Raw genomic sequence first — 23374 nt, forward strand, 5'->3', positions numbered from 1 at the left:
ATCACCTTAAGGGTTGGGTAGATGGTGAAGTGCTTTTGCAAAACAAAGCCAATTTCCTTTTGAAGTCATTGGGCTGGTTGTTTTGGAAATGTATTGCATCATTGAGTTTGGATAATGAGTCTCTGTAAAGAAAGCACAATACATCCTGGTGGTCTCGTTTTCATCCCGGTCAACGCACAACAGGACATTTGAGCTTGTAATGGCCCCATCGCGCGGAGTATCATTAGAATACAGATTCTTTTAATCGGACTAATAATCAGTTTAATTCCCTGAGTCACTCTGACCCTCCTCTCCTGGCGGTGATAATAGCCCACCATGAAATAAGACAGGAGTGAAAAAAATGTGCTGATTTAAAGCCATATATGGGTTTATCTTCTTTCAGCATGTTGTTGTTGTGCCAGCTTTTTTTGGAGTTTGTTAAAAGCTCACATTTTGATTCTTCTTTTGGGTTTTGTTTCCCTCTTACAGCTTGAGAAAGGACGTGATTTGGTGTTGAAAGGTTTCCCCCTGCTGTGTTTCCATTATCTACGTTAATAAAGAAGCTCAGGGGGAAAGCAGGCTGGTGCCATGTGCCTCTGCTGGTAGACGACTATCAACACTGCAGACTGTTTCATTTACGTGTGCATGTCTTCCTCTGCACAGCTCTCATCAACCTGCTGAAGTTCCTGCTGTCAAATGAGACAACACTGCTGGCCAAGCACAACATCTTTCACCTGGCCTTACTGGTGAGACACACACACACACACACACACACACGTTGACAGGACCGTAGTGCATGATGGCAATTTGTTTCACAGAGACGTGTGTTTGATCTTGTATTAAGAGGAAAGCCAGATGTTGTATCAGAGGCGCTGCTTCTAGCCCAGCTGCGTGCAGTGGACTCGACAGTGAGAGTGAAATTGCACACAAGTTTTTTATTAGTTTCTCGGTCAAACAGTCTGTGTATGCACAAACGGATGCAGTATACATTTGATTTCCCTTTAGAAAACATATTTTTTGGTTTGTTTGTTTTTCTTTTGTTGGGAGTGAGTGTATTATTCAACCCGTGTTTGTTTCCCGATCCAGGTGGTGAACCTGTTCAACATGTTTATAACATACGGTGACACGTTCCTGCCCACCTCCAACAGCTACGACGAGCTGTACTATGAAATCGTACGAATGCACCAGGTCTTCGACAACCTCTACTGTATGGGTATGTTAGTAGAAACTGCAGTGTTGAACCTGACTTATTGTTCATTCTAATGTAATAGCGTTTATTCAAATAATACTAGCCATTGTAAGCAACTAGTTACTAGTTTTATTCACCAATAAACTCCAGTGTTTTCATATCTCAGCAGTTAAAAATTGAATCAAAGCTTGCAAATGTTACATATTTAAATGTTCTAGCCTTTCTTTTATTGTTCTTCACCAGTCAGATGGAAATAGACGTGTTATAATGTGGCTGTGTATGTTTCTATCGGTCATTCTCTGCCTTCCAGTTCTGAGAGTATCAACCAACACGGGCCAGTGGAAGGAGGCAGCCAGCAAAGTCACACATGCCCTTGTCAATGTTCGGTAAAAGAGCACACACACACACACACACACACACACACACACACACACACACACACACACACACACACACACACACACACACACACAAACACAAACACATGTGCACATACACTCACACACATACACACACACTTGCAACACACAAATACTATATCCTAAGAAGGAGAAAAGAGTCACATTGGATTTACGGGAATTTTCCAACAGAAATATAATGAAGAAAGGTCAAAATAAAGGGAATGAAGTTAAGTCTTTGGATCTGTAATATAGGTCTTCCATCCCCCGCCTTTTCATTTCTCCTTCCATCCACTTGCTCCCCTAGGCCCCGCTATTCAGTACTTTTTAAGCCTTTATCTCCTCCACCCCAACACTGCTCCACTCCACACACACACACACACACACACACACACACACACACACACACACACACACACACACACACACACACACACACACACACACACACACACACACACACACAGTTGGACTCTCCTCCACCATTTTACCCTGCAATCTCTCTTTCCGTTTCCTTTCTTCTCTGAGGAGTTGATCCCATGAGGTCACCCTGGCTTGGAGGCCCCCCGAGGGCGGTCGTATATGAGCGGGATACTCCCCCGAGGATTCACCCACTCAACTGGGCTCTCTGCTTAGGGGGTGGAGCGAACGCAGGGAAAACGAAGATTGAAAGAGTAATATTTGAAAGAAAAGATGAAGCCACTGAGACTTTTTTTAAATTAACTTAAATGATGGGATCATTTTACTTCCATCACTTCAATCCTCCATACGTTGGCTTCCCACACGTAAATGACAACTGAATTGCCACTGTGGAGAATTCTCTGCATTGCTGTCACTATAATGTATTTGATATCGGACGTCCTCCTAAGCCAGTACAAGATAAGCCATTTCATCCCACAGCTGTGCATCAACTTTGAGCCATAAGGCAGTTTATTTCATGGAAATGAATGCTGATGCTGGAGGAGATTGCCTCTGAATTTACATGTGAAATTCCCTGGTGTGCTCACACAATATGAAGGAGGCATTGATATGGAGTTAAATAGGAATGAATATAAGTTAGATTTAATGTTGAACAGCTACTCTTTAACTCAGAACTTTGCTGGTCAAAATCTTCACAAAATTGCTAACTGCAAACCTTAATATATTAAATATGTTCAAGAAGTAACCACACATTTAGCATGTCAAGATAACCACATTTTTGTACTTTGGTCTGTGGCTGTTTCTCATGGTTTGGGGACGAACCCTTAGTCTTAATTAAAAAGAAAAACCTAATTCAGCACATAGTAATATTTTAGACTTTTCCAAACTAAGTCTTCTAATTATCAGACAAATGTGAAATAAGGATGTGATTGGGCTTATATGTACTGCTGGTATGAACAGGAACGACGACCGCGAGGCCTTTTTCTCCCGACATGGCCATCGTCACGTCTAAATGACGCTGCCAATGTCTGTGTTTTCGTGTGTAGTGTTGATAATACAAATCCTTAGACATAAATGATTATGTCCACGCTGCTTCATCTCAGAACTGTTTGTGTTTTTGTCTTTCAGGGCCATCGTCAACCATTTTAATCCCAAGATAGAGTCGTACGCTGCTGTGAACCACATCTCCCAGCTGTCCGAAGAACAGGTAAACATAACTCCCTTTGTATTTTTACACACTGACCAAAGGGTTCATGTGAAAAGAAACAAACAACAACATCTCGGGTCCAATAAGGCATAACTCCACTTAAACTCCACTCTAGTCACCTGAAAGTAAATCTTTCTAGTACACAATGGAAAACACTGCATTTTATTTTGAAAGAATTCCTATTCACGAGAAGTAGTTTCAGCCGTGTGGCAGAGATGGATGACTTGGACATGAGGAGCAGTTGTTGTAACCACACACCACTGAGCTCAAACGCATTGTGGCTGATTCATTGCACGCAGTTCAGGTAGGTGGGAGGACTCTGGTCACAACACATATGAAGTGTATTACACTGTTCACGACAGATGGTGGTGACACACACACACTTTAGCTTCTGTCACTTCTGGAAACATCGAAAAATGCCAACAACTTTCAGAGCTTTTTCATGAACATATGTAGTTTTCATCTTCTACTGGACTTTTAAACAACTTAACATGTTGTTGCCGATTGTTTGAATTCACATCAAAGCGGTAGTTTACACATACATCTCTACATTTTTACAGCTGCAATTGTACAGAAACGTATGTTATTCAATGTCAAAGCCCTGTTTCAGCAATAGCAGCATCAATAACATAATCTACATCCCAATTATGCCGACTGTCGCCGATTTGCGTCATACCTAAATGTATATCTATTGTATGTGCTATATTGAAATTAACAATCTCCACTTAGTTTTGCAGCAAAAAATGAAATAAATAAATACAAATACTTATCATTTAAATATATATAGGCAATAAGGGGCTGAAATGTACACAGAAATCTACAATGAGAATAATTCAAGTCCATTAACTGCTTCAGATTTTGACGCCCACTTTTTGCAAAGTGAGAACTGAATAATTAAGAAACTGGACTTCCTCTGAAACGCTTGTTCTCTCATCATTAGTGAAAACGTGAATCTGTAAGGAGGCTGAACTTCAACGGCACCAGCCTTGTGCGTTTCACTTAAGACTTTATAATTTATGTCAAATTGGCAAAGATAGAAAAACAGCTGGAGGAGAACTTTTTTTTTTTTTTACAAGCTGATAACAGAATGATGGATTTGGTCATTATACTCCTCAATTACCTCTGAGCTTTTATCTGCCAGATTTATTCACAACAAAGAGAAAATGCAGCTATGCTGTCCATGAGCGGCCAGTGCTTTGTATGATTTTTACACTTGTGCTATTAAAACCGTCTCATAGATAAAGAAACTCTTATTTCTCTTAATTTGGTCTTCTGCTTCTTTTAGCATTAGTCGTTGTCTTTGTGGATCATTGTCAATGAGTTTTATGCTAATACAAAGATTGTGTTCTTGTATTTAAAATGTATAGACAGCCTCCTACTGGGCTGGAGTGCAAAAGCAAATAACTTTTAACATAATTACTTTTTAAGGTATTATGTATTTACTCATTCACCAGTTGCAGAGAAACATCCTTTATGTGGAGTCGTGTTTGTTGCCACCTGCTGTTTGGTCACAGCTGTTGTACTGTGATAATTTGTAAGGGTCGACTGTGGCTCAGTGATTAGCATGCCCAGGTGGTTCGATCCCTGGTTCCACTAGTCCTCGTTGATGTGTCCTTGAGCAAGACACTACACCCCTAATTGCTCCCCGTTGCTGTGTCGACTGTGTAAAGAGCAAAAATGTAAGTCGCTTTCGATAAAAGCGTCAGCTAAATGAAATGTAATGACAATAGAAAAGTACACTTATTAACACTTTTGATATTGATAGATCGCAACACATCTGTGTTTTCTACCACGCTGTGTGTTGTGAGGGACTAAACCACAGAACAAGCAAATGAACGGGATATTGAAGGAAGATATCCACTCTGACAGGTGTTTTAATGACAGGCTTTCTCATCCTGTCCAAACCATCGGACACGACCATTTCCCTCTGACGCTCCTCTCCACAAAGATTATACAAACCCCCGTTGAGCACGCTGCAGTTTGTTAGAGTAGGACTTCAATGAACAGCTGTGATGGACACATTTGCATATTTTTTTGCATATTTTAAAAGCTGCGCTATTGATCTGTCAGACATCCTATTTTAAATATTTTCACATTGTACTGTATATTTAGTTTACTGTGACTCAAGATGGTGCAAACCCTTGATCAGCTCGTCTGTTACGTGAAGGACTTGTTCTGGGCCCAACACCAATATTCTTGTTAGGGATAATGCATCCTGATGTTTCCACTTAAATAATCAATGGGTAGAACAGGGACAAATAATGTCTTCCAAAAGCTTTACATGTCTAGTAATAGTACTTCATTAAAGTTGTTACAATTGTTTTGCTCTCATGCCAGCAATATTTTTGGATGGCTCAGGGTGTGAGGCGCTGATCATTAACTATTAGTTTGTGTCCAACTGCTCTCTTCCCTCATTTCCTGTCATCCCCTTACTGCCGTCTGTCTAATGAATGAACGAGGCCCAAAAAGTACATTTAAAAAAGAAAAAAAAACAGTTCTTTTGAAGCGCTGTACTTTGTTAGTCTCAGTAATCACAGAATGTGGGGCAGCTTTTTAAAAAAAAAAAAAAAAAAAAAAAGGCTGGAGAGAATTGAGTGAACCACATCAAGAGCTTTCAATTGAACAAAGGTTACATGTTCCCTCAGGCTGAACAAAATAATGCTCACAGGCAATGGATGCTGAAGGTTTAAATGATGTAACCCTCTTGCATACATAGCAGGTGCGCAGCTGTGGACCGAACTTAAACTTTGGTCAACGGAGAGACAGTTTTTAGCCTGTGTACCGCTGTCAACTCCTCATTCTTAAATGAAGATTGAAACCTTGCATTTCTTTTGACAGAAACACGCATGCATTAGGCACCTGCGCTCCATCCGCCTGCAGCGTCTTCATTCCCCACAGTGACACTAGAAGATGGATGGCTTCCAGAAACACGCAGCATTTAAACGAGCCGCTCTATTCCCCGTCAGTCTGTCTCTCACACGCGATACAATATTAGAGTCGAGACACACTTCAGCACACACACAAGGCTTCTTTTGAACCGGCGCTTGAGGATGAATACGATGACAACTGCGTGCCTGAAAACACATCTGCTTAGTGATGCAAAAAGTAGCTTAGTGGAGTCGAGTGCGTGCAGCAAAACGCTGAACCAAACGCTCATCATCCCCGTCTTTGCTAAAAGGGCATGTAGAAAAGGTTACATTGTCTCTTGACTATTCTTTAATTCTCCATTATTGGGAATTTTTTGGTTCCAACTGGTTTCACTTAGCTTGCCCTCCCCCCGCCCCCCATTTCTAGTCGCCACTGGTGAATAAGGAAAAAAACCTAAAACAAACATTAGCTGATGTTGTCATTCAGACCCTCCATAGAGAGAGGAGGGTGATGGAGAGCTGTGGGGGAGAAGGGACGCAGGGAGAGAGAGATATAGGTATGAATTTTTCATCAGAGTACCATCAAAGGTTACAATAAAAACAACAGTCCTCTTCCCCCCGAGCAGAGCTATAGAATTATGATAAGCAATAAAATGTTTCTCCTCTGTTGATCATATGTTAGAATGATGATTCAGCTGTACAATAGATATACGACCAGAGCTCGAGGAGAATAGAGCGTGTTGTGTGTGCATACATTGAAAACGTAAAGGCTAACATCTGGATGTTTATCTGGATAAAAGGAGTGTGTGCTTATCGAGCTTCTCTGGGAAACGAAACAAAATGCGGCTCATGCATCTCATTGTGAATGTTTCCCGCTGTGAGTGTTGCAGGGTCATTAATACAAAAAGGAAAAAGGTTTGCTTTGGGGCTATTTCACGGCTGGATGAGGTGAGGGGAGGGGGGTAATCTCTGTATAATTACATCTGATTTCAGCTCACCTTCTCATCTCACCTGGACTTTTTACTTCAGGCATGTGTGTATTATGTGGACTTAATAGCCAGAGTACACACACTCACAGTACAATATTTGCTTGATTGTATTTGTACTTGATGAAGTGAATCCATCCTAGCAAAGCAAAAAATGCTGCTGTTCAAAAGTTGAACTATGTCTCACTGGAACAGAAGACAAGTGAACAACCACCGTGAGATAGACGGAACTGAGTTCTAGGTAATGACGAATAATTTTGTGGAGAAACTGAACAAAACAAACAAGACATCAAATAAAATGCTTTAAATTTTTTTTGATCAAATTGCAGTTGATGCTTTCCTTTTTCCAGGACAAATCACATCCCTGATGAGAGTTGACTGACAGGGAGCAGTTAGTGGCCAGAAATAACGTGGAGAGGAACCAGATTAAACCAGATCATGTTCCCTCATGAATACAGATGTTGTAATGAAGTATTAAACACAGGAATTAATATTTGACTGTTCGGTGACTATTCAGGTTAAGTGTTCACTGTGCGATGCGTTAACCACAGAGATGTGCAACACGTTAATGTTCCCCTCATCTGTCTGTTAGGTGTTGGAGGTGGTTCGGTCCAACTACGACACACTGACGCTCAAACTGCAGGATGGTTTGGACCAGTTTGAGAGATACTCGGAGCAGCCCAAAGAAGCTGCTTTCTTTAAGGAGCTGGTAAGAGAGCAGTGCATTGTGGGTTTTGAGGGTTCAGAGTAGTCTCTCTAGTGTCACTGCATATAATGTCAGAATCCCAGGCGTGGAGGACCTTCTGCATCAAAGAGGAGGGTATAAATCAGTTGTGCCCAATACGTCGAAGGCAGTGCGGGTGGATCGCATGCCATTCCAAAAAAAATATACTTTTTTTAATTTAGTATTTTCTTTTCGGTCTTTCAAAAGCTTTATTGACAAAAAGGAGCTGTGCAAATGTTTGTCAATCACCACAGACAAGGACTGCCCGCAAAGGTCAGCAGCTTGAATGGATTTAGTGCCAAGTACAGGGAGGACGATGTTGCCCACGACTTCCTTTATGACAACTGCATAATGCACCAACAAGCATTATTCGCTAAAATGCTAAACATGGAAGAGATCATGGATGTGGCAACGAAGTTTGCCTGTTCTGTTCGAGCGAGAGCTCTTCAAAGACGGCTGTTCCGTGCACATCTGGAGAAGGCCGACTGTATGATAATATTATAAAAATATGAAGTCGAAACACCGTTCCACCATGACTGATGACCATTTGGACGCCTGCCTGAGGCTGGCTACCAGCAGCTACTGTCCGGACTACGCAACCGTGGCTGATTCCACGCAGTGCAAGTCATCAGAGTAAAATGTAATGACCAAAAAACGTACAGAATTGTATTAAGTTATAAGGGTTCATGTAGTTATGGAAGGTACGCTAATACCTGTTTACAGTGGCTGTTTACAGCAAACAATGTATTTTGCAAAGTTGACAGCTGCGAAACCCAAAATTACCACCATCAGTAAAATGTTAAGTAAAAAATAATAACTTAAATTCCAGGCACTGCACTGCAAATGTAAGTTTAATTTTTACCTGCACTCAAGTTTTTTTAAACTTTCTTTTAGATACTTAAGCAGTAATGCATTATACGATGTACTTGACAAAACATAAATGTGAGATGGCCAGAAAACTAGCAGGAAACAATGTGTTATGGTCCATATGGAAGCAGCAAAGTCTAAGATGGCCTGACGAAAGAGGCTGAAGAGGCTCTATCCTATACTTCCCATAATGCAACTCAATAGCCTGCCTGCTAAATCCCAACGAGTTGTGGGCAAAGTCCAACTTAGCACAGATTTGGTATCTCTTTGCCCGGGTAATAAAGTCCCTCTGTCTGTCTCCAGGTGCGCTCCATCAGTCTGAATGTGAGGAAGAATGTCTCTCTGAACACGCTGAGTCAGGACGTCCTGCTCAAAGAGTTCTCCACCATCTCCTGAGGTGCACACACTCACCCAGCCTCCCTTCAGATGGACATGCACAGTATTTGTGTGCATGTGGACATGAACACATACTTTCTCACACACACACACACACACACACACACACACACACACACACACACACACACACACACACACTCCAACAAGGACAGTCCTTGGTTGTCTTGATTTGTCCTGTGAACGCAACCATGGAAACTGAGGACCGACACACTGGATGCACCTCAAAGAAACACCTGCAAACTGTCTGGACTCGCTCTCTTTGTGGTTGTTGTGTGTTTGCGTGTGATCATTTAAGGAAGTGCCCGTATTGCGCTGGTTCCTGCTGTGCAATCTGCAGTATTGATTGGACTGTTAACTGACTCGTGAACGTTTGGATTTAATTTAATTCAAGTATTTTTAATCCAGATGTCTCTCCAACTTTTCAGCCACTGATGAAGTTTTAAGTAGCGTCTGCTCCTTTGATTTATGATTCATCTCCAGTAATTATTTCAGAAAAACATTGTGTTCTTCCTAACACCTGTAACGGTGACCCTTCGTCTTTTCGAGTTTGAATCTTACTGTAAATCCTTTTTGATCTAAGCACTAAATCTTTCTTTGCGGCTGAACGTTATGTTCAGAACATGCAAAAGTATTTTGTATTTACATGTTTTATAAGGGGTAGAACATTTTGAGCTGACAATGCTCTGAACTGATAATAAAAAAACTTTTTGTTGTTGCAAACCCTTTGCTTTTGAACAAAGCCATGACTAACATTCACTACTGCACGTCACACAAGTCATTGTCTTTCAATTTATCAAAAGCTCTTTCTCATTCAGAACAATTGAGATTATTATTTTTGAGTGGAAGCAGATCTTAATTATGCAATTTCTTGTGAAGGGTCTTATTTCTCTCATCTCTAACTGTTGTAGGTATATTTATGTTTCTTTTTTAAATAAAGGTTGGTTTCCTATTACTCAACTCGTGCTTCCTCTTTTGACTATTTTAGGCATCAAGAAAAAAGTTTTCTTATATTTTATATCTACATTGTAACGTCAAAACTAACTTTCTTTCACATTCTTTGATTATAAACTCTGCGACAACCGTCCTCGTCAGCTCGACACGCGCACACACACACAAACACACACACACACACAGCTGACCTCTGAGTCTGATACGCAGGCTGTCAGTGCGATACTTGATTTCTTACCCCCAAGTGAAATATTACTTTTCATTCAATGAATAAGGTCTTTAATAACAAATGCTTGTGTCTTGGATCATTTCTTAAGTTTTCCAATGTTGAGCAATGTTGAACTTTTCAGTTACAACTCGGCCAGCAAAAAAGAAAGTGAAGCATCTTACACCCAAATGACTAAGTGGGACCTTTGTTGTCTCTTTTTTGCCCCCAATTTCTACACTTTCCTCTGTCTAATAAAGGTGAAAATCACCAATTCACTCTCCTCTTGGCTCCACCAACTCCAGAAACACCTGCAGATGTGTTCACGACGGTGACACAACCTCCATGGTCATCATTGCATTGGAGCTCCCACAATGATACTTGTTCCAGAAATCTGTTTGTTCTGTCAGCCTACAAAAAACGTACAGCAGGAAAATTAATTATCCATCAAAATACCTGCATAATATCCACACTTTTTGGTCCCTAAAAGTCGAGCCCAGATGAAGGCGTGGGTGGGACCTTAAGGGGGCGATAACGTGAGAAATACAACAGATCGTGCAGATCAATTTCATCATCAAAGGTAAACTCTATATGTAGTTTAAAAATACTAATCAGTCTGGACAAGTGCCTAATGCGGTTGTGTATTTCTCATATTCCAGCAATTACACGCTTACTAAACTGTGTGAACAAGACTTTTCGTGTGAAAATGGGACACACGCCAGTCTGTCTACTCCACATGTGAATGAGCAGCAGCAGAGTGCAATAATGAGGGAGGAAGGAATCATTATTCTGTAAGTACACCGGGAATAATGGTTTGAATGAATTAATTCCACATTTATCTGAGAAGTAAATAAATGTAAGATTCAGATGGTGGTTGAGGAAACTGTTCCTCTCCTCTTCGCCCTCCATCTATCGCCCTGCCCTCTCCTCTTTTGAGACTAATTAGACAATATCTCTGATAAGCTTTGGCCTCGAGCTACTTCTTAATGACGTCGGCTTCCTCAGACAAATCCCACTGACGCTTTCATTCGCCTGAAGTTACTCAAAGTAAAAAGCAGCTGTCAGAATGAACTACGAGGCTGTGGACAAGTTCTGGATCCATATTTAATTCGTAAATACCTCCCATGATTCTGAACGCTAATTTCACAATAAAACCAAATTAATCCTGAAACATTTCACACGTGTATGATGGAGTGGGAGATGTTGGATCGGTTTCCATTTTCTCAATGAAAAGAAAGTCACTGGGTTGTAGTGGTATATAAATGCATCATCAGCATATTTGTTACAAAAAAATAATTTACTATTGTCAGTAAATGTCAGGGAAACGACTTCTCTCTTATGTGAACTGTATGCAGAGACTTTAGAGATCTACATTTTAAGTTAGTTGACAGGATGAGGACAAAAGGAAAGAAACTATTATAGTTTTAGAAATCATGACCAATAAAGAAATCTTGACCCTTAAAATGGATTTGAAATGCAGATACATATCAAAAAGTTGAGGACGTTGCGTAACATTTGAGCTAAAGGCTACTTGTCATTCATTATACAACTAAAACATTTGAGAGCGGTAAAGTTTCCATTTGAGATGATGGAGAGAAAATTAAAATGTTCACTTCTCCAGGCTGACAAGCAAAGAATTGGTCTGTTGGGTTTTTGTACAAAGATGTCAGATGTGTATAAAAAAGATCAGATCAGTAGGCAGACATTGTTTTCCTCTTTTTGGGTCCAGTTCCAACTGAGAGCAAATGCCTTGCAGTAAGATTTCCCCGTGCAGCAGTCAACACTGAAGCACGTGAACGTTCCAACAAGGAGCGACTTTCAAAGAAGCCTCTCTTGACGACTGCAGTAACATAAGTTTCACCCCAAAATAAAAAGCACACGCTCATTAATTTGAAGTTGAAGGGTTACGACATGCAGAGCCGTTAATGCAGCAGCAGTGGGACCATAAACATTAATGATCACAACCTCACTCTTTCCTCACTTTCTCCTCTTCTTATCTGCCTCTGCTTTTGTATTTCTGTATCTCTCACACGCCTAATTAAAATTGTGGAGCCGAGTGCGGAAGAAAATTACACTGATAAGCTTTAAGACATGCAAGAGTCATGTTACTGCAAAAATACACTTCCAGAGATTATAATGTGCTGCTGGGAATAACACTGTGTAATGGAAAGTGGACTCTGAAAGTGTGTGTTGTGTGCAATGTCTTTTTAATGCGGTGGAGCTCAATCCCCCGGCACAAGTCCATTCCAAATCCTCTCATTTTCTTGACTATATTGTAGATTGGGCCATATTTCAACTCCCTGATATAATCTGTGCAATGTGTGTGTGTGTGTGTGTGTGTGTGTGTGTGTGTGTGTGTGATGGTGACAGCGTGGATGCTCAGACTGAGCAAACCCTCTTCCTGTGACAGCCTATTAATGCTGCTGTGTATTTATAACGTTTCATTTAAGCATATCAGCCTCCTCATCAAATATTCATTTGAGGGGAGATTGCCTGCTTTGTCCCCCCCTCCCTCCCTCTTCCCCGCGTCAGCCCCTCACCCCTTCACTTTTTTATGTGTCTTCAAATGCAACTTCCCAGAGAGACACGTAAGCAGAAACTTGTGGCATTTTTTTTCTGTCTTCTACTGAATATTATCTTCTGTTTAGCGCCGAACAGCCGGTGCCGGCTCACCTGTGCTTCAATTGCATCTCTCTGTGTCTGTGTGTGTGTGTGTGTGTGTGTGTGTGTGTGTGTGTGTGCGCGCCTTCGTGCGTCTGTGTGTGCGTGTGTGTCTGTGTGTGTGTGTGTGTGTGTGTCGTCACTTGTCTCACCGCTCCACACCGCGCATGACCACAGGCATCAATCAGAGCTCATTATTGGTTATCTGTCAGCTCCATTTTCCGGCCTGCAGCAATGCTACACTTCTCCGTGAACCCCGTGGGAGATAAACACCATCAATACTGTGAGATTTAACCGTCCCGAGGTGTAGCAATATATTTAAATACCTCTCCGCTGTGTTGCCTCTGTCTTTTTCTGTTTCCCTTCTGAGTTTCCTTCTTTCTCAGACGCACCACTATCCTTCTCTTTCATTCTTCTGACGTCACGAGGCCTCTTTTGGTGTCTTCAGCCTTCACTTTGTTCCATCCTCTTCATCAGTCTTCTTAAAGTCACTTGCCTGTCTTAAAGGAAGTGTCACCAAACAGTTTGGGCCCCAACAAGCACGGTTTAGCTTTTCTTGGAAGAAGTAGTTCTTGTTTTTCAATTACATTTTGATGGTTTGAGATTTAACGTTTTTATGGCACACATAATAAGACTCATTGTTGTAGGTTTAAAAGCTCATCTCTTCTGGGCTGTGGGGGAAAAATAGAATAAATCTTCTACAGTTATTCAATAGTACTTTGTGATTGAAATATATGAGCAATAACAAGGTTTATATTGGATTTTGAAGTGGGATTAAAGGGACAATAATCTGATTTTATATGTAAAAGTCAATTTACTAATCATGGGGAGCATTACTTAGCCTGTGAAACATCTACAATCTCCTGTGGCTTTGGTGGAGATTCAATGTTGTTGAAATCTCAACAACCATCCGATGGATTGCCATGACAGTTCATACAGTCGTAGTCCCCAGACGTCCTGACTGTGGCGATCTCCCGGCTTTTCCCGTAACTCTACCAGCAGGTCAAAGTTTTCAGTTATATTTCAACATAGACAGAATGGATTGGCACAACATTTCGCACAAACCTTCATGTTCCTCAGATGATCGATCCTAAGGTACTCTCACGATCTTCTGACTCTTCTGGCGCCACTACGAAGTTGGCTTTTGTGGTTTTGAGCTTAATGTCGACAACTAATCGATGATCACTGTGATGTGTGGTTCAGGCATCATGGCAATCTCAGGATGAATTATAAAAACGATGAGTAACTCTAGTGACATCATTAGGTCAAGTTTCTCCATTGTCCAATACTTTGGGTTTTTGAGAAAACACTCGGAAAAATATTGACATCTCCAATGACATGAAACTTTAATGGAATAATGGAGGGAAGATCTGAAATACAGATCCTAAAATGTACTCAAATAAAAAAAAGCTATTATTCATGAAAAAGCTACTCAATTACACCCTTACTTTAAATCGTGAAGCCTCAGAGAGGCTCAAAGTATTACATGTTAGAGAGTTTAAATAGAAGTTTGTGATGGGAAACAAAGCTTATCCCATAAATCAGCTCGTGGCCTCCCTCTGTCTCCATCGAGCTTATGCTGTGTATTTATGGGTTTAACATCGCCATGATTGCGACCTTGCATTTATCTGAAATATGAGTGAGTCATTCGTTAACTCTCCTCAACCAGCTTCAAGGACGTGGAGCTGGCAGCGTATTGATCTGCAGGTATTACTTCTTCCTATCGAGCCAAAGCAGCTCAAGTCCCGAGCCAAGGTGAGAGCATCCATCAGAGATCAGCAGATAGACACTCCCACATCCGCCTGTCTGTCTGCAGCGCCCCCTCTCCTTCTTCATTCCTCCTCTTCCTCTCAGCTGTGATATCGCTCTCTCTCTCTCTCTCTCTCTCTCTCTCTCTCTCTCTCTCTCTCTCTCTCTCTCTCTCTCTCAGACAGATGATTCAGCTGACAGGTGACCCTCTTTGTCATTTTTGGATGTTTGTTCTTTGAATCAACAAAGTGTAGCCATCACATTTCTGCTGTAGATCAACTTTACATGTGAAGCTTCTCAAAGTGTTTCAGAAGAGCAAACTGCAGATGTGAGCGCGCGCTGATGCTCAGCAGGAACAGTTTGGATAGAGAGGGACGCGAGCTTCTGCACGGACTTTTACCTTTTTTTTTTTTTTTCGGCGACCAGTTTGCAGAACATATACACACACACACACACACACACACACACACACACACACACACACACACACACACACACACACACACACACACACACACACACGCACACACACACACACACGCTCGCGCGCGCGCGCCGACTGACGCTCGGGGGAAAGTGACACGCAAACAGGCAGGAAGTCGTAGATGAGCTGCTGCTCCGACGCACAGATCCTGCAGGTTCGGCGCGGCGGTAAAAACTGAGGAAACCATGAAGTCCAGGAGTCAGGACCAGAGTTTGTCTGACTCCAGAGAGCTGGACCGATCTTATGACCCGCTGACAGGTATCAGTCTTTATCATCTTTTTCTTGTGGATGTGCGCAGCTGGATGCTTGACCTGCTGCTTGTTGACCTGGCAGCTTTCCAGGGCTGTGAGCGCATGAAAGTTTACTTTGGGGTTTCGAAAGTAGAAAACTGACTGATACAATTGACAACTTTGTGCAATTTTAATGAAATAGTATTTAGGACTTTGGACCAATAAACAAAGTCATGCACATCAGCTGGTCGGTGTGTGCGTGAATGTGACAATAAAGCACACTCATGTTCAGCAGATGAATGCCTGCATTAAATCAAATCATTTGAACAAGAATTCCCTTAAAAAAAAAACGCCTCGTTGCTTCTGAATCATGCAGGTCAGGTCATCAGGAAAATATACATGATTTCATGATGTAGTTTTGTAAAGCGCACTTCTACAAATGTCTGTATCAGAGCCAGAGGGATTTGTGTGTGGAAACATATTTTGAATAACTTGATCTCCGTATTGATCTTTGATAATAATGCTGAAATGAATATGACTTCTCCCTTTTGACATTTTGAAAGTTGATTGAGTGTTGAGGGCATTTATCAAGAAATACAGAGCCAAATCATTTCCGGTTCGAGCTGATTAAATCTACTTTTTCACTGTAATTTGGGTTCAAGGAAAACAATGATGGACATTTTTCATTATTTTCTGACAGTTAACAGACTAAATGATTGATAGATTCAGCAGATTGACCGATGAAGAGAATAAACATCACAGCCCTAAATAAACATCCTTTGCTATTCCTGTTGATCCTGTAATATGGACATGCTAGTTTTCATGAAATGCCCTAAAAATGCAGCATAACTGGTGATTATTCATATTGCGGTAGTTATTGCCAAAAAAAAAAAAAATCCCAGTCACATCATGTTTCTTTTGTAGACTACTTGTTTCTTTTTCATGTCATTTTATTTACTTAACATTATCCTGATTTACAAAATGGTGAGAACAAACTTCACGATAAGACTTAAAGTCACAAACATGAGGCTCAAAAGTATCCGGTGGACGTGAATCATGGACCTCTATCAGAGAAACATACTTTTTAAAGTAGAGCGGACAGAGAACAGAAACAATGTCAGAGAAGAGGCGTCTCGTCCGTTTCTTGTCATCTAAAATTATACTTGTGAGTGTGTTTGTTGTCTAGTTAGATCAGCGAGGCTCCTCTGTTTGTCTGCTGTCTTTTATTTTCCTCAAGAGTGCTTCCAAAGACAAGAGATCAGAAAGCAAATCACTGTTTGTTTCTCTCTCTCTCTCTCTCTCTCTCTCTCTCTCTCTCTCTCTCTCTGTCTCACACACACACACACACACACACACACACACACACACACACACATTTGGCGCTTTCTTTCTTGTGACAACTTTCCCAAAATAGTCTTGTCCTTTGAAAATAAAAGTATGAAAATAACTTACACAAACAGCTGCACACAGCTTTTTTAGTTGGCAGGATATTTTTAAACGGACAGCTGGTATAAAAATGAGGTTTTATTTAATGGCTGATAGTTGTAGCTAGCACAATAGCCAGCGTGCTCTCCATTCAGGAGCTGTAAACCAAACAGAGAACAGGTGCATGGACACAGAGGCCTTAAGGGGCGTTCAGGACACACAAACAAACCTTTTTTTTATGAAATAGTGGCGCGTATAGGAAAACTGTGTAACTGCTGAGTTGACTGTCAAATACTCACCCAACAAACACATTTATGGAGAAAACAATTGAAATGCATTGAAAGGATTTAGAAGCTATTTCAAAGACAGAGCAGGTGTCCATATGCAGCCGCTCTGCTGGAAGACAACCTCACGTTGTTTACTTCGGACTGTTCATATATTATACATCTGGATCCTTTTCCTGTGATCGCTTTCCACACTTCACATGTTTTAGTGACTTTGACTCGCCGCTGCTGCTGAACCATGACGTCACACTGTTATTTTAAAGCGTCAACGCGACCTTTTGGAAATTATTTTTCACTCTCGCAAAGACTTGGATGTCGGATCTGCAGAGTAAATTTGGAGCTGGCGCAAACAGCCAGTTAGCTTAGCTTAGCATTACAGGCTAGGAACAAGGAAACGACAATCTGTCATATTTACTGTGCAGACAGACATGAGAGGGGTATCAATCTTTTCATCTATCTGTTGACAAGAAAGCAAAGTTCCCAAAAACTATCTCTTTAAGATCAATGTACTAATTTCAGGTTCCAGCAGAATCTCTTGGCTTGGTTAGTACAAACTAATATTGCCTTCTACTTTATGACAGTTTCCACATACTGTAAATCATGTCACTAGCATGTAGTACTGAAGAAGCCTGTGTGTGTGTGTGTGTGTGCGTGTGTGTGTGTGTGTGTGTGTGAGCGTGAGACAAGTGATAACACACATATTTTCATTCATGAGCGCTCAAGAGGTTTTTCTCTAACACTGCCAACAATAATGCTAATATACATTTACGTTACATAAGGACATCACAGACTTCAAAATGGCTGGAATCAACATTGTGGAACAATAAAACAAAACTGATGGTGACGTGGCTTCTGTGTGAGGACACATGATGCCAAATTAGTTTAAAAAAACTCTGTACCAATCACTGAGCTCAAGATGGAAGAGAGCGAGTGTGTGAATTTGCTGGTGTGTGTCTCCGTGGTTTGTATGAGATGCATGTTTAGAAGATGATAAGATGACCGTCACCAGTTGAGGGGTCTGCAGAAGCATTTATACATTCTTTATTTCCTACAAATCACTGCAATGTTAATAAACAGTTTACTATTACTTTGCTTTCTTCACTTATTCTTTGCTCACAGACGCTTGTTTGAAGAAACATGTAAGTTTGTTCTTTTGTAAGGCCTGGGTTGTGTATAAGAGGAGGTGTAGTTTGTGTTTGGGGACTTTTTGAGAGAATTGTCTTAAAATAATGAACTTATAAATGCTTAGTTTTACCGGTCAGTCACAATAATAATACTTAATTAAAAACAACGTTCATTATACAATCTGTCATACAATACATCCACACATCTTTAATCCTTCAAACTGAACTATTAGAAACTTTTTTTTTTTGTTGCCAGAAACTTACCTGATTGAAAACCCAGTGATTACACACACTTCAGAGGTTTGAGGTTTGGGAATATCAGTAAATATTCTGACCTCAACACGAACTGAAATGCAACGATTTACTTTTTTCCATTCAAGTATTTGTATCTGAAATAGTTTGCACCAGTGGAGAAAAGGTGTGTATGAAATTAAATTAAATGTATGTAAATGTATGAATTTATTATGTTGTGTCATCCTTATCGCCTGTGTGTGAGAGAGAGACCCTGTCAGGCTCTGTTTGTTTGTCCTCTTTTGTGCAGCTGATGATAGTTTGATTGACATTTCCTACATGAGGGAAACAGGTTGGTTGAAGAAATAAATCTTACTTATAAGTTTTGCTTATTTACACAAGATGTACGCACACTGTTGTCTGATTAGACTTTATGCGTCTGCCATGAACTTGAGCAAATCATTGAATCTGCAGACATTTTCAGGTTTGAATGTGTGAGTTTCACTGTTTCGACCTGCGCTGCTGTGTGTTTCATTGTTTCATTGATTCACAGGATGCCACAGTTCTCAGGTTTTCTCTCTGGATCGTGGTGGGAGTGGAGGTGTCTCATCATCTCTACTTTAAAACGTCAAACACGTTGCTCCGCCTGTAGTCTCCTGCAGTGCTTTTAGTTGCATCCTGTCTGTTGTTTTATCCTTTCTTTGACTTGTGGGCCTCAATCAGTCGATCGTAGTTCAACACTTCCCTCTAGTGGCAGCAAGGACACATGTCGGCATGGAGATCTGAAATCAATGCTTGTTGTGTGAGCTTGTGTCAGCATAGTTGCTCTCCAGTATCTCTTTGTCCTTGGGTCAATATAAAGTCGTGATGACTGACTTTGGATGAGAGCGACGACAAGATGCCTTCGACAATCGAAAGCAAGAGAGACCTTTAAACAGAGCACAAAGAAAGAGCAGACATGAAGCGTTGGAGCAAGTTATCAGACGCGTACAATAAGAGAGAAGTACTCAGGTTTTAAAAAGTGAGGGAGTGTGAACATGTTTAAGGTTCTCCGTACAACATTCGAGTAATAATTTAGCAGTAAACAACTGTTAGCTATGTACGCATTTCATGAAGTAATGTCTATCTGAGCAGAGAATGAAGTTGTGCTCTCTGTGTGTGTTGTAATCCGATCTTCTCCGTGTGTTGTTTGCTGTTAGCTGTTAGCTTTGAGCCGCCGCCATGTTGGGAGCCATGTCAATACCTTAATTCTCAATACCAAATGTACCAATAGGGACTTGTGTACTTTGGAGTTTGGACTTATCTGAGGCTGAATCTTGTAGGCTGAATCTTGACAAAGTGACCACAGATTTGATGCTTCAACAATTAACTTCTCTGCAAAATAAATCTCCTAATTACATTCTGTGACTCAACAACTTCAAAATTTGAACTTACAGTTGTGTGTTTTTCTCCTCCACCATTGTTTCCTGTTCGAAATGCATTTTGTGATATTCGGCTGACCCAGGTACAGGCAGGTCACCTCCAATGCATCCCTGGTATAATGTGCGGAGCAAGTCACATCCGGGCAGGTGGACCGTGGTTGACTTGATGTAGACTTTAGTACGTAAGCAGTACTTGGGCTGCGACTTATGATGTTTCACAAGTCCACGAGAACACAAATACATCAAAAAACACACATTAAGAAACTTCCTCGGTATCCTCTGAATTTCCTTTCAATTAATGAATCGTTCATTGAGTCCTGATGTGTTTCGGTTGAATATGACATGTTAAGTATCCTCCATGTTCAGTTTGATGGTTGTTGAAGTGTCAGTCGGCGGCTGCTCGTGTGTCAGACTCACTCAGAGAGCAGAGAGCAGAGAATCCTGACAGTTTTCCTAGAAGTCAGCTGGTGTGGCGTTGTGATGTCTGTAAAGACATCACAACGCCAACCGTTCGCACCAATAAGGAGATGGAAAGAGTTGATCAAAATGATGTCGTGAAGTTACAGAGAGAACTGTACTGGACCACCCGGTTAACACACTAACCATTATACCTACTGGTCATCGGTATGTTAGCATTGTCATTTGTGCAGATGTTAGCTTGCTTACATTTGGATTGAGCTAAATTAACTAAAAACTATATTTATCGTTTTAGTGGCCAAGCACATCATGGTTAATATATTGTTATCAAGACTCCTCCGGGTTAAAGGATCGGAAATACTTGACATGAAAACAAAGCTTAATGTTGGACATTTAGATCATACTCTGTGACCTCCGTATCTTACATCTCAGACTGCAGTCATGTGTCCTTTCACTCAGCCCTCACATGCTGGATTTTTACCAAGCAGCTTTGATCCTCTGGGTTACGCTGGTTCAAAGCCAGGTCAGCAAACTAGTTTGTGCCTCTGAGTTGCATGGAAAAGCGATTCAAAGTATTTGAGTGTAGTTTGGCCCGTGGTTTATCCATCGAACATGGTGTTCCCAATGTGGGCCTCTATCCGCCTCTAATCTCTGCTGGGATTGGTTGTTTCCAGGTAATCCTCCATCCAAACCCAATAAGAAGACCATAAAGCAGCGCTTCCTCAAACTTCTCCCCTGCTTCCGCTCTGGCTCCAGCTCTTCAGTCGCCCAAAGCAAGTGTCACAACACTCATTCATGAGATTTTAGTCATTGAAAAAAATCAAACACTGGTGTATCTTCAAGGGTAACTTTGTTGTGTTTCTCCGCCGTACACGCAGGTAGCATAACTGATGATGCTGAACTGTCAACGGTGCGTTACCGACCGGAGCGGCTCGACCACCTCGAACAGAAGACCAACTTCAGCAAGAAAGAGCTGCAGGTCCTCTACCGGGGCTTCAAAAACGTCAGTGAGAGCCCAGCAGATGCTTGATTTGTGCACTCTTATTTGATGTTTTGAATGAGCGTCTATATGAATATGGAATCTGCATCTGTTTTTCATTGATATACGTTTGTGTATTTTTTTTAACAGGAGTGTCCCAGTGGTGTGGTGAATGAAGAGACTTTTAAAACCATCTACTCCCAGTTCTTCCCTCATGGAGGTCAGTAAGATCCTCCTCATTCAACTCAGAGTAAAACATTAAGTTAAATACAAACCAGTGCGAGCTTTTCAAAAGGAATAATGCGGGTCTTTACACTACATATATCATTGTTTCAGTTCATGCCCTCTTCTTTGAAGCGGTCCCACTCATCATCTGCATTCTTCTCAGCTTAGACTGACAATCTATGTGGTATCAAAGGTCAATAAGGGTCAAATAAAAAACCTAACAAATTAAAGTTTTGGTGAAAATGGGTGATATACAAGTTTTAAGATTATCTCTGAACATAATTTCACTACCTCAAAATCTTACTGACTCTTATTTGAGTGCAGGATTTGAACGGTCGCTTTATTTTTCCTTTCCTCCAGATTCAAGCATGTACGCACATTTCCTCTTTGAAGCATTTGACACCCGCAACAACGGCTCGGTCAGCTTTGAGGTGACTTTTCCATCCCTGCACTCTCTGTCCTCTCAGTCACTCGATGGCTCTTTTTTTTTCTTCCTTCATGCTCCGTTGTGGCAACTCTGTACTTTTGAAAGACAAAAAGTGGTCCCGTTTTTGTTCTTCTTGTTGTAGGACTTTGTTGTGAGTCTGTCCATCATCTTAAGAGGCTCCATCACTGATAAACTCAATTGGGCCTTTAATCTGTACGATCTCAACAAAGACGGCTGCATCACCAGAGAGGTACTTGAATCGTTCTCTCTCTCTGTCTTGTGTCATGTTGGAAGATCTTGGTGAAGCTTGATTTGCCCTTCATTTTTTTCTCTTTTCGGTCTGTCCAGGAAATGACGGACATCATGCACTCCATCTATGACATGATGGGGAAGTATACCGACCCCTGCATGAGGGACAATGCTCCCAATGAGCATGTGGACAACTTCTTCCAGGTAAAACACTCCAATCATCAAACCAATACACTCCAAGTCCCACAACACTAAACTCAAAGCGAGTCAATTCCATGAAGTTATGATTCACTTGTTTTAACTACAATTTACAAAAATACACTTGTTATGCATTTGGGGGGCTTCTTAAAAGGTACCCTGTAGAGTTTTTATCACAAGCAGCTCTTTAGAGCAACGACGAGTGTGTGGCGATACAATACATCGCTCCTGCCGCCAGTTTCAGGCCACTCCACTGATCAGGAAAACTCCAAAAGGTTCCTTTGAGTTCCAGCTTCAAACATCTGTGCTTGTGTGTTGCATCTTACAGAAAATGGACAAAAACAATGACGGAGTGGTCACCATCGAGGAGTTCTTGGAGACATGCCAAAAGGTATTCCAAAGCATTTCAAATGCACATTTAATGTTGGACAAATGAACCTTTTCCATCTGCAGTGTCCTCAGTAACTTGACTTTGTTTCTCTCCAGGATGAAAGCATCATGCAGTCCATGCACATGTTTGACAGTGTGATCTAGAGCTTGGTGGACACAGACAGTCAATGTTTCCTTCCTGCCTAGAGTCGACAGCCAGAGGCGACTGTGTTTCTGCGCCCTAACCAGAGATCAGATGGGTGTAAACGGATCTCGAGTCTGTGCAGACCAATTTGAACAATCTATTTAACGTTGTAGAAAAGAAGCTTTGAATGTGCAGACACATGGAACAAACAAAACAAGTCTCAGGAGGTTGTAGAGTTTCACTCAGTGTCTAAACTCACAGATATACTTTGATGAAGGACGGCTCTAATGAAGGGATGGAGTTAACCCGAGAAATAATCTTAGAAGTAACAGGTTGTTAATTCTGCCCTCATCAGCCCACTCACCTATACTGTAATTATGTATATTGTGTCTGCATGATGCGTCGGTTTTGACTGGCCATTGACATGTTTAAGTGTTGATATATTTTCTATATGGATATGGTAACAATGCCAATGATGAGGTTGAATAATAAAACAGTTGCTATGCAAAAGTGGGACCATTACGTCCACAGTCCTTGACTTCCCTTTGTTACCGGTTTTCAGAGGTC

At 41.2% G+C, this 23374-nt stretch overlaps 2 protein-coding genes across 2 annotated transcripts in view; both read left to right on the top strand.

Annotated features, from left to right (window-relative positions):
• The window catches only part of armh3 (armadillo like helical domain containing 3), a 21228-nt gene extending 11949 nt beyond the window's left edge, over positions 1–9279 (top strand). The window contains exons 21-26 of the mRNA XM_068592418.1: positions 643–725; positions 1066–1192; positions 1479–1554; positions 3115–3193; positions 7639–7755; positions 8941–9279. Coding sequence (XP_068448519.1) covers positions 643–725; positions 1066–1192; positions 1479–1554; positions 3115–3193; positions 7639–7755; positions 8941–9033 — 575 coding nt within the window. The 3' untranslated portion in view covers positions 9034–9279. The remainder of the gene's footprint in view (positions 1–642; positions 726–1065; positions 1193–1478; positions 1555–3114; positions 3194–7638; positions 7756–8940) is intronic.
• A 5984-nt stretch (positions 9280–15263) lies between these two features.
• LOC137795110 (A-type potassium channel modulatory protein KCNIP2-like) lies at positions 15264–23329 on the top strand. Its single transcript, XM_068592405.1, has 9 exons — positions 15264–15341; positions 20890–20992; positions 21098–21218; positions 21345–21414; positions 21780–21850; positions 21989–22096; positions 22195–22299; positions 22622–22684; positions 22780–23329. The coding sequence occupies exons 1-9, from the start codon at positions 15269–15271 to the stop codon at positions 22825–22827; spliced, it is 762 nt and encodes a 253-aa protein (XP_068448506.1). The 5' UTR covers positions 15264–15268; the 3' UTR covers positions 22828–23329.
• Positions 23330–23374: the final 45 nt, after the last annotated feature.

The sequence above is a fragment of the Clinocottus analis genome, unplaced genomic scaffold (assembly GCF_023055335.1).
Source record: "Clinocottus analis isolate CAN_PGR_092001 unplaced genomic scaffold, fCliAna1.0.p SCAF_27, whole genome shotgun sequence".
NCBI lineage: Eukaryota > Metazoa > Chordata > Actinopteri > Perciformes > Cottidae > Clinocottus > Clinocottus analis.

Bases quoted from the DNA above. Each gene is read 5' to 3' on its own strand.
- LOC137795110 (XM_068592405.1), top strand. From the start codon at position 15,269: ATGAAGTCCAGGAGTCAGGACCAGAGTTTGTCTGACTCCAGAGAGCTG. The intron at 20,993-21,097 runs GTGTCACAACAC...ACACGCAGGTAG, and splicing joins TCTTCAGTCGCCCAAAGCAA to CATAACTGATGATGCTGAAC. The intron at 22,300-22,621 runs GTAAAACACTCC...TGCATCTTACAG, and splicing joins ATGTGGACAACTTCTTCCAG to AAAATGGACAAAAACAATGA.